The sequence below is a fragment of the Salvia miltiorrhiza genome, chromosome 6 (assembly GCF_028751815.1).
Source record: "Salvia miltiorrhiza cultivar Shanhuang (shh) chromosome 6, IMPLAD_Smil_shh, whole genome shotgun sequence".
Taxonomy (NCBI): domain Eukaryota; kingdom Viridiplantae; phylum Streptophyta; class Magnoliopsida; order Lamiales; family Lamiaceae; genus Salvia; species Salvia miltiorrhiza.
In genome coordinates this window covers 15602609-15613940 of record NC_080392.1, presented here as the reverse complement: position 1 = coordinate 15613940, position 11332 = coordinate 15602609, and the positions used below count along the sequence as shown (strand labels likewise).

Sequence of the window (11332 nt, the reverse complement as noted above, 5' to 3'; positions counted from 1 at the left end):
TGCAAGAATAAAAATTGAGCTTTTTATTTAGTTCATTAATTGTTGAAGTTTAATATGTTTTGAACGTGGGATAAACAATTTGAGATAGCTACGAATGAAGAATGGAGAAGATGTCGACTAGAACTGAAGATGAATAGGACGACTTCAATATATTTTGTTTTATACAATTAATAGATGGAATGATGAAAATGGATTTTTTTTATAATTAAAAAAAAAACTTTATTTTAGTAAAAATTATTAATTAATTAATTTTTTAATTTTAATAAAAAAAATATATAGAATTAATGCATTTTTGTAAGTTCATGAAGGTGGCATTCGATGACCGACATTTTTGTGCGAATTTTTATATCAGATTTTTTTCAATTCTTATGAAATCATTAAATTATCAGATTTTGTGCGAATTTTTATATCATCAAACCAAATCATAAGAAAATTATCTTAAAATATTTCGATCTCGTAATTTAAAAAATACATTTCCAATCAAAAGAATAAAAAAAGAAAATTGGTCCGGCCCTGGTGGCATTACAATAGTTTGATTTAGGGTTGGATCAAAATATTTACACTGCAGGGAATGGAAATCTTCCTTGAATATTCCACCTTCCATGAATAACAAGTAACACATCAATAATACTCCATATAGTAGCAAACATCATATTGCATTATATAGAACTCATCAAACAATTTCATCTGCATTCCTGCTGGTCACATAAAAAATGCAATACCAATACGTATACACCCTTTCAATCAAACACTAGTAAATAGTAACAATAAAAATGATCAAAAGGATGCACAAGAAAAGAAAAGAAAGTTGAGTAACCATAAAACTAGAAGATGACACTCCGCCAAAATCAAAGAATGCAGACGGCCTTATCGGCTTTATCCTACAACCCCTGACCGATCATGGCGCGTAGCAAGAAAAGTCGAAAGCAAAAGAAAGGAACCAAAACCAATGCTGACAATTTGCAGCAATGGCGATCAAAAACTTAAAGCACGTACGTAGTCCTAGTAAGGGATAAGGTGCAGTCGAAATATGAGATGAAACACGAAGACCTGAGTGGTATATGGACTGAAAATGCACGTTTAGAAGAGATCGGCTTTCTTTTTGAGAAGGTCTTGCTTCCATTTGGGGTTCTGGTAGAAAGCTTCTCTGCTCATCTCAAACACTGTCTCGAATTCTTCATCAGAAAGATAAGCCTAATCAATGCATTCATGTTCAAAAAGGATTAGTCTAATATATCAGATGATTTTGTAAGAGATGAACGCGATCAAAGATCATGTTAACAACCTCTCGTCGTTTGTAATCAACCCCTGGGATGGTAGCCTTGGACTTGAGCTGCTCGTAACTGTATGTGCCCCGAACAGCTTCAGAGGCAGCCTCGTCTTGCTCGTTTTCAGCCTTTGAATCGGATTCCTCCTCATTAGTCTCTTCAACAGGCTCAGCTGGCTCGGAATCCTTCCCTTCCAAATTTTCTTTGGATTCTTCTGCAAAGGCAGAGGTAGCAGCATCTGCGCTCTTCCTTGGAGTTCGAGCTGTAGAATATCATTTTGGCATAGTAAAACTTCAAATAACGAGATTGATCAATTTGAAGCGCTTGCGTTATTCAGTCAAATGAAATTCTAGTTAAGAGAGAGAGATACCAGTAGGGCTAGCTTCTGCATGGGGACTTCTAAGCCTTCGAACTGGAGATGAATCGGGTGATCGTTTCTCAGCAGTCAAAACGGAAGATAAAGCAGCCACCGCAGCAGCTCTCTGCGATCCTTGACCTGCTCCGGCCCTAGGAGCTATGACAGGTTTCGGAGCTGAAGTTGAATTAAATGCATTGTTCAAAGCTGCCAAAGCTGAAGCCCTTTGAGTTGGTCCCCCGTTATTTGAAGGATTGGACTTATCCTGAAGTAAATATATATAGTTCAAGAAAAATGCTGAAACTTAAATGAATCATATTGAGTAAAATACATCGTCGAAATATATCAGGTATCTAACATTGCAAATACTGCAAATTTACCTCATTGCCGTAACCAAAGAGTTGCAGAACCTTCTTTTGGAACGAGTTCCCATATAGCTGTTTTCAAGGAAAAGAAGAAAACTAAATGTTCATGGCAACATCATATATATGCATAAGCATCAAAAGGAAGGCAAGAAAAAGTTCCCCTCTCAAATTAGACAAACGCAAAAACGTCTTTGAAAAATGATACTAGAATTTTAAGCACATTGTGATCTAATTTAATACGAGAGTTCACAGATGTTAACATACACTTGCTTTTGCAGGATCCCATGAAAAATATGTGGTGAAGAAGCATGGCTCGTTTCCTTCGGCGACTTTGTAAAGTGGAACATTCGGGGCCAACCCATCGAGTGAGGCAGCCATCTCCACGTATGTCTGTCATAAGTTTCAGTTGTCAATAGAGCAGAGCTTGAGAGAACAACTTCATCAATTGAAAAAATTTAAGACGATCACTAATACTACCTGTCCAATCTCGAAGGCTGTTTGCTTCTCTTTTGGATCCACTAATTGGCCAACCCAAACAACTACTTCAGCACGTGTATCCAGTATCAACATATCCTCGGTTAACAGATCATCTTGAGAGAATCTGTATATTTCTTCAACCTGTCGTATGAGAGAAAACACAAAGCATTTTTAGTGCTTGAATTGCTAGAAGGGTACTTCATGACTAAATATTCATTAAATCTCGTACCTCAAATTTTCCTGGATTCCATAGGCCAGCATGTCATCATAAGAAAATGAGTTAGGATAAACAAAACATTGTTACTTCCAAGATATCGAGAGAGGAGTGAAAATTTGCATCAGAAATGTTGCTACCTTTATGAAAGGAGTAAGCAAACAAGTGAGGATCCCTGGGACCCTCGGGGGTGGACTTCTTACTGGTGTAAGGCTTTTTTCCTCCGACGGCACCCCAGAAGATCGAGCTCTCTGTTCCCTCTTTAGTGTGCTTGATCGGTGATCCAGGCTGGGTTCACCAAGAAACAGGGAATCTTGTCAAATGCAAAACGAAAAGTATCTTATAGAAATAAGCTTTTCAAAGTAGACAAGATCTTTAAGTACAAATCCATGATACAAGTTTAATATTCAAATAAAAAGAAAGGCATCTTAAGTATGATATTCATAATTATAGAGATCATTTATTAAAAATATATGTATAAAGATGAAGCTTAAAATATACTTTTTACAGTATGCATACCTTGAGAAATTCTGCAACCTTGGCTGCTAATTGTTGTTGCTCAACGGTGCTTTGATTCCCTATCCAACAGAAAACTGTTGTTCCAGATTGAAGCACAAAACACTCGTTTGAGTTCAATGATGTGGCCACCTAAAAAGACAGCAGAATTTTGATACAAACATAGTAAATAAAGATGATCCAATCACAAGATGAAGTGAAGCCAATGATATCTCATCTTGGGCACATAGATATCAAATAGAAGAAGTATCCAATTTAAAATTCAAATGGGACCTACAAATATGTCTTGCAATTACTTTCCAGCCATAGTTTTCCAAATTCATTGTGATAGTTTCCAGCTAGTTATTTACATATGGGAGATGTAAAACATGATAATATTGCAACTTCGTAAGTTTCTCTCTCTTGATTCTAAGATTAGTAACTCAGATTTTAATATTTCCCAAACCAGCATATACAAGAGGATAAGGTATTTATTTATATTCCTGGGAAAATTAAATTAGTTAAAAAGTGTCTGCACAAAGCGGATTAGTGGTTGATTCATCATCTAGTGAGAAATATAACAGCATTGATGGATTTCTGTAACATCCAACATTTGATTAATGCAAGACTCGGGTTATTGAAAAGCCATTAAAAGAAATAACTTCAAAAGTAACAATTGCATTGAGCATACCGCGTCAACTTGAAGAGCTTTATTATTATGCAGAGAAGTTCCAGATATGCGGAATAGAGCAACGCCATCGCCAGTGTAAGTCTCATCATTTACGCCTCGTTCAGCGATGCGGTCCTTGTAGCCAGAACTCATTCCACCCTAACAAAGATTCAAGGTTGTCAAAGAAATGTACGACACTCAACTTTATTTCTTCATAAAGATTGTGCGTGCAACGACAAGTAGTGAAAGGCACCTTAAGGGTCACCATAGGCTGGAATATCGCGATAAACTGAGGTGGCTCTTTCCCTTGATATATACGGCCCTGCCAAACATTTTGACATGTTGTAAGTTTGTAGTTTCAAAGTGTATAATACAGAAACACAACGAGGTGGAATGCTACCTGCACTGGCCTCCCTTTCAGTGTGTTGTACATTGTATTACACAATCTAGTAGCTGTCTCTGCTTCTTCCTGATGATTGGAAAGTCGAGTTTGGTAAATATGATTAATGGATTCTTTTCCATTGAATACAGATTTTTTACATAAGGTAAAAGCAGTGTACCTGAACGCTATCTTTCCCAATCCAACTACACAAATAGAAATCTTCCTTTCTTTCATGGTGATGGTATGTGTAAAGCACGACATAGCAATCCCCGCTGTAAAATTTTCCAATATCTTCTGCAGGAACTGCAGTTTTCTCGCTGCCATTGATTCGCCAAACCTGCAAAATACCACTCAAAAGTTCAAAACATCTTCAGGTAAGAAAATACATTATACCAGCCTTGAAATGAAAGGAAATCAGACCTCTAGTTTTCCACCTCCTGCAAGCAATGGAGGAATGACATCCTCGAAAACTGGAGCATTTTTGGTAGCTGCTTTCACGCCGCCACCTTGTTGTTTCAGTAAAGCTGAAAGTTTTTTGCAGACAAATTCACACACCTCAGCAGACATGCCAGCAAATATCTACATAACTCGGGACTGAAGTGTACCTGCTACTTTCCCCCTTCCCTCCTCGACAACAGCAGTAGTTGATGTCATGGGCCAGGAATCAAACTTGGACTTGAAAGCATGATTCTCATGACCTTGAATAAGCCGAGTTATTTGTGTTGATTTTGGTCTATTTTGGCTAGTAACAAACTCCTGAAATTGTCACTTGGCTTTGAGAAATCAAATCATGCATATTATAATATAAAGATGGCAGGTTAGATTTCCACCTCTGCAGCTTGAATAGAAGCTTTTCTCTCGTCGATTTGAGTTACCCGGCCAACCCAAAGAAATATCTCATTGCCACAATCCAGCAAATAGCATCTGTTATTTTCAAGGAGTGACTTGGAAAGCTCTCCTTCTACGGGATTAGCATGGCCATCTTTTATGCTGCCAGGAAGCAAAGCAATTAATCAAGATTAGTTCGTCCAGTAAAGAATCAGGACAATCACTTGCACTACGAATAATAAATTGAGGAAAAGTACGCTTGCAAGGAAGGAAGGATTAGTTAGAATCGAACATATTTTGTCGAAAATTCTACCATTTGTTATAAATTTTTATGCTATTTGATGGTAGACATACAGCTTAGCAAACTTTTTCTAATCAAGAAATGTTTTTTTTTTTTTGAAACCTTCTAATCAAGAAATGTAACTAAACAACTACCTGTAAAGCTGTGGAGAAGTCTTCTCCGCAACAACATCATCGTCAGTAATAACTTTTTTACCAATGGGAGCAAAGCCTCCAAAGAGAACCCAAAATTCACCCGAATCTGATTCTGCTTTTAATTTTCCATCATCTGCAAGTGAGGAATACAAACAACAGAAATTATCATCATGTTACATAAATAAAAATGCTAGAAATATAAGAAAGTTACATAAACAGAACACAGAAATAGAAAAATCAGTTCTCACCAACGATTGCAACGTCACAAGTCCCTTCATGGTACTTGTCCTTCAGAAATTGGACTACTTCTAATGCCTTTCCCCTTTCTTGAATGTTTGAATTTGCACCATTGAACTGATATATCTTGTTTTCAGTGTCGAGAATAAAAATATCGTCGTGATTCAATGATGACCGGGAGAATGGGACCTGCATTAAACAGAGAACAAGTTAGTACTCACAACCAATCAATCTTCTTTATATGTGATTCTAATATTGAAAATTCAGTAAATGGATCCTTCGTACCTGCTTCAACCTTACAACGCGTTTTCCTTTACAGATGTATAATCGAGTTTCAAACTCTTCCTCTTCGGGCGTCTTAAACCCAGATGCAACACCACCTTCTAGTGGTATGATACAAGGTTTAAAGTACGACAAGAATTTGTCAGACTCGTGCCCTTGCAATTCTCTGTACTGAACAGCGCGACCTCCAAGAACTGCATCAAGTTCGACAGTTTTGATAGCTGCAGTCCCTGCTTCGTCCTAAGAAAATGTGGAACGTCATGTAAATAAAATAAAACACAACAAGAATCTTCTAAGAAGAATACAAACGAACAGTACTATACTTGGCTAGTATCCTTTCCGAGCCAGAAGTGTACATCATAATGATAACCGCCTCCTCTTCCAGCAATTGTCTACACAGAAAAAGCATAGCAGTAAGTCTAGAATGCATAGTTCTTTCTCCATATCTGAAATAGAAACATTACTCCAATTAAACGAACCTGTAGAACGATATATGAATCTCCGGAGTAGAATTTACCATAATCAGGTTTTGGCAAGGGAACTGGTTGGAAGTTCTCAATTCTCCATATCTCAAGCCCTCTAACACGTGTTAAGTTTAACAAGATAGGTAGAGTTCACAATGAATAAATGACAAAATAAAGATGCACAAACCATCAAATAGTACAAATTTTGATTAAATAACAAGCATTGTCTCCGTAAGTAAGGATACGCTTTCTGACCAACTCCCTGAAAAGCAGGTTCCAGAGATTTTGCTGCGTTAGACATTAGGTTATACCGTTCTTGGTCCTGAAATGAGAACTAGATTTTTCGAGCAACTGATGATTGAAGTGGCGTCTGCAGAGTCAACAGCTAAAACAAAGAAACAAAAAAGCTCTTCAAATAGCTATCCAACAAAAATATTGATCATATACTCCTACCACCCCTACCTCTCAAAACTGACACACATTATCTTAGCACTCTTAAACATCTCAAGATAACTATAATGTAGACGAGTTTCTTGTGATTTGGAGAGGAAAACCAATAATAGCATTGCAAACTAAGCACCTCAATATCAGAAATGTATCAAGTAGAGCGAGATATTCAACATGCTGATCATTAGAACCCGCACATAAGATCAAACACTTCCAAAATCTCCATAAAGCTTGAAAACCCCAATTAATTGAGCTGATCAATATATAATGTTCGATATATCAAAACATCAAACCACAACTCTACCATTAAGGCCTTATCTTCGACCTTTTTTTTTTTCGAAATCAAACGATCGTAGGATAATGTTCTAATTTCGAAGAATATACACACATTCTACTTTTTAGTGACAAATCGAAATCAAACATATACAGTATACTAATCAACAAAAATCACCTTACACTTCAGCATTGTATCAAGAAATGATCATATATAGATTGTATCAACTAACATCTTATAACAATAAATTAAAGCAATCCCATCTCATGATCATCCGATCATACCTCTGATCAACAACATATAGAAAAAATGTAATCACATGATCAAAAAATTGGAGGAAGACAAACAAATTTATAGACATACATATCACAAATAACAATAATAATAAAACACCAAAAAATAGAACCAATTCAATCAACAAACCTTTTCGAAACTCCCACAATTCTTTCTACTTTTAGAAGGTGAAAAGTATGTGAAAAAGAGAAAAGCAACGGAGCTGGCAAAATGACAACGAAAAGTAGACAAAGAGAGATAAAGAAGTTACATTAACAAAGAAAAGATAAATGAATCATTGCTGCATGTAATCTACACGGGCGTTTCTTCCATTGCATCTCTGTTTATGATCAAAATTTCTAGGACGATTCCTGAGATTTGATGAAGATTTTCTACAATGGCCTTTTTTTTTTTCAGACAGCGTTTGGGCAACAATGGAGGAGGAGAGATAGACGAGAAAATCGAAGAAGTGATAAATATAGAGAGAGAAACGTTGAGAGAGAAAGAAGGTGAATGAGAGAGAGCTGAGCAAAGATCCGGTGATGGTGGCAGCACCAGCCATGTTGGCTTTTCTTCTTTTTATGGGCCTCCTTTTTCGCCTTTTTATTTTTCTTTAAATTCATTTCTTTTCTTTTTCTCTATTAAGGGATATATTATTGATTTTTTTCCGTCCATTTATTACTTTTGGAGAAATAATGTTGTCATGCTTTAATAATCGTTTTTTTCTGCTTCTTTTTTTCTTTTCTTTTTCTTTTTCTTTAATGCAATGTAATTGCCATGTGATATATTTATATTTCTTTCCTCACAAGTGATATGTTCATCTCTCTCTCTATATATATATATATATTAAAGCAAAATAAACTCTATCTACGTGACGTCGTATAATCACTTCATTCTAATTTTCCTCAATTCTCATTCATTCTTATTTTTTCTAAATTTTTAATCAACAAATTTCGATATCTAATAAATAATATATATATGCTAGAACTTCAACTCAATCATTCTTCTTTTTAAAAAATTCGAAAATATCAAATGATAAACTCCAATAACTCTAACTCAACCGTTCTTCTTTTTGAGAATTTCGATATAATATTATTGAATAGAATAAATCCAAAAATTTTAACTTCTGAAATTGATCTTTTTCTATTTCAACGAAATTTCATCGTGCCATTGAAGTATATCTATATATTGTGCGTTTAATTTTAAACACAAAAAATGCATACTACTATTAAACAAAGATATATACTATAATATTGGCCATCAATATGCATCAAATAAAATTCTAAAACATATTTTTCCGTGGATCAAGTGATAAATATCTAAAAAAAACATTAACTATCTAAAAATCATTCTATTTCAATTTTCCTCAAATCTAATTTATTCTTATTTATTTATAAATCTGTAATCAATCTTTACATCTAAAAATTATTAAATAATTATATAAACTTATTAATAAAAATCCTACACCATTAAATAATCATACAAACCTATGAATAACTTACAACATGCCTAAAAAAACTTACAACATGTTCAAATCTTTATGTTTGTTAAACATGAAATTAATTTATGAAATTCAAATCTAAAACATATAAATAGAATTAATAACATCAAAGTCATATATATTAAAGTAAATCATGTACGTTATTAAATTGAAATTGCAAAGTTGGATATCATGAAGTATAATATTACAAATCATTACAACCTCAAAATTACAAATACTTGTGTATTTTCTATTTTCCATGTATGGATATAAATAAAATTTTATTGATATATAATATTTTTTAGATATTTAATAGTTTTCAGATATATAATGATTTTTAGATATTTATACATGTGCCACAAGAAAATAAAATTTATTATTTGGGATGAGGCACCGATGACTCACAAATACTGTTTTGAATCACTTGAAAGAAGCTTAAAGGATATTATGAGATCTTCTGATAAGGCTAAAAGACCTTTTGAAGGTTTGGTGGTTGTTTTAGGAGGCGACTTTCGACATATACTCTCTGTGATCCCTAAGGAAAGTCGGTTTGATATCGTGCATGCCATCATAATTTCATCTTAAACTAAGAAATACATGTTAAGTTCTCAAGTTAACTAAGAAGATGATATTACATGTAAGATACTCTTAATCGCAATATATAATCTAATAAATTATATTAGCATGCATAATTTATTCAAATGATCTTTATTCCAATCAAATGAATATTATTTATGTATAAAGAAGCGATCAAGTGTATTTTTTTTTATCTATGCTTTGCAACACTAGACTGATAGTAACTTAACTTGGGGAACACGTAATTAAAGGCAAACAAATTTTAGGAAAAAATGTGGGCAACAAGTTTCTTATAACTAGAATGATGATAAGTCCATCTGATTTCACAAAAATTTCTGTCAGCTAGGTTCCAGAAAAGGCAATTCCCTGGAAATTTTTGTTTTATTATGATAATAAGCAAGAGTTAGAGACAATCTCTTTCAAGCATATGGTTATACATATTGAAACCTGTTTTCAGTCATGAACAACTGTATGTGGAAATCTCAAGAGTAACTAGAAAATTAAAATAGGTCTAAAAATTTTAGTATAAAATAAGAATGGTCATACGCATGATACAACAACTAACGTGTGTATGATAAAATTTTCGATAAATTAAAAGGTAATTGTAAATTTAAGAATGTATTCAAACTTTGAAAGCTGAAGTCATAATTGATGTATTATTTAATTCATTTTGTTTTAATGTTTTTCAGTAACTGATTGCAGCCACATACATCTAATTTAAATAAAATTCAAATAAATGTAGTAGACTAACAATTTATCTCTTAATATTTTGCAGGTCAATAATAAAATATCTAATTTAAGTCAACTTTAAATAAATACCAAAAATATTTTAAAATAATTTATTCAATATTTTATTTTAGTAAAATAAAACATCTCAAAATTATGTAATAGTAATAGATTTTCGTCGAATTTCGACGAGCCACTCGCTAGTTGCTACTATACTATCGGTGAGCACTTACCGTGATCACCGGTTACATGATAGTTTATGTGAACTATTACTTTTCTTTTTTTAATTATTGGCGATTAAATACATAAATTTTGGGTTTTTTTTTCACGAATTTTGAAAATTGTCAATATATATATATATATATAAATTTAAATATTGTAACAAATTTTTCATAATTCAAATTTAAGTTCAAATTGAATATGAGCTATTAGTCCGTAAATACACGAACTTTTGCTCATTTTATGTTTTCCCACAAACATTGAGAATTGTCAAATATATATATATATATATATATATATATATATATATATATATATATAAAACTTAAATATTATTGTACATAATTTTTCCATAATTCAAATTTCAGTCAAAATTAAATTTAAAATGGCGTTGACGTGACACAACGTTTTGATTACGAAATATATTCTAAAAATTTTATATATATAAAAAAACATGTCACCTACTTCTCCTTCTTCATCTCTCTTATAAAATAAAGAACCTAGTTTGTGACGTATATCCATGGAGTAAAATAACGTCATTGTGATTAGAGTTGTGTCACATCGACGTTATTTTAGATTCAATGTTGACGTAAATTCGAACTATGAAAATATTACAATAATGTTAAATTTGTGTATTTTTTTTTTACAATTCTCAAAGTTTATAGGAAAAAAATAAAATGACCCAAAGTTCGTGTATTTACGTCAACTTAAGTTTTAACTGAAATTCGAATATTGTGGGAAAATTACTACAATATTTAAGTTTTTTGTATTTTTTTTACAACCTTTAAAGTTCGTGGAAAAAACTAAAATGGACCCAAAGTTCGTGTATTTAGCCGCCAATAACATTTTCTTTATAAATATAAAT

The 11332-nt window shown here is 33.1% G+C and overlaps 1 protein-coding gene across 3 annotated transcripts; it reads right to left on the bottom strand.

Annotated features, from left to right (window-relative positions):
* Positions 1 to 637: 637 nt before the first annotated feature.
* LOC130990155 (villin-2-like) lies at positions 638 to 8083 on the bottom strand. 3 transcript variants are annotated; one of them, XM_057914369.1, is made up of 23 exons: positions 7738 to 8083; positions 6718 to 6857; positions 6488 to 6587; positions 6332 to 6400; positions 6012 to 6248; positions 5738 to 5915; positions 5490 to 5622; positions 5057 to 5216; positions 4832 to 4982; positions 4647 to 4750; positions 4405 to 4563; positions 4245 to 4313; positions 4098 to 4166; positions 3866 to 4003; positions 3199 to 3327; positions 2820 to 2967; positions 2695 to 2705; positions 2466 to 2606; positions 2253 to 2378; positions 2004 to 2060; positions 1639 to 1888; positions 1286 to 1530; positions 638 to 1194 (listed from the first exon to the last, which is right to left on the bottom strand). In XM_057914369.1, the coding sequence occupies exons 2-23, from the start codon at positions 6771 to 6773 to the stop codon at positions 1081 to 1083; spliced, it is 2844 nt and encodes a 947-aa protein (XP_057770352.1). In that variant the 5' UTR covers positions 6774 to 6857; positions 7738 to 8083; the 3' UTR covers positions 638 to 1080. The 3 variants fall into 3 exon arrangements, with proteins under 3 accessions (XP_057770352.1, XP_057770353.1, XP_057770354.1); XM_057914370.1 differs by having other exon boundaries at positions 7617 to 8039; XM_057914371.1 differs by lacking the exon at positions 7738 to 8083 and adding an exon at positions 7478 to 7568.
* Between the last annotated feature and the right edge of the window lie 3249 nt (positions 8084 to 11332).

Bases quoted from the DNA above. Each gene is read 5' to 3' on its own strand.
- LOC130990155 (XM_057914369.1), bottom strand. From the start codon at position 6,773: ATGTCTAACGCAGCAAAATCTCTGGAACCTGCTTTTCAGGGAGTTGGT. The intron at 5,623-5,737 runs GTGAGAACTGAT...CCTCACTTGCAG, and splicing joins TTGTGACGTTGCAATCGTTG to ATGATGGAAAATTAAAAGCA. The intron at 4,314-4,404 runs GTACACTGCTTT...TCCAATCATCAG, and splicing joins TTGGGAAAGATAGCGTTCAG to GAAGAAGCAGAGACAGCTAC.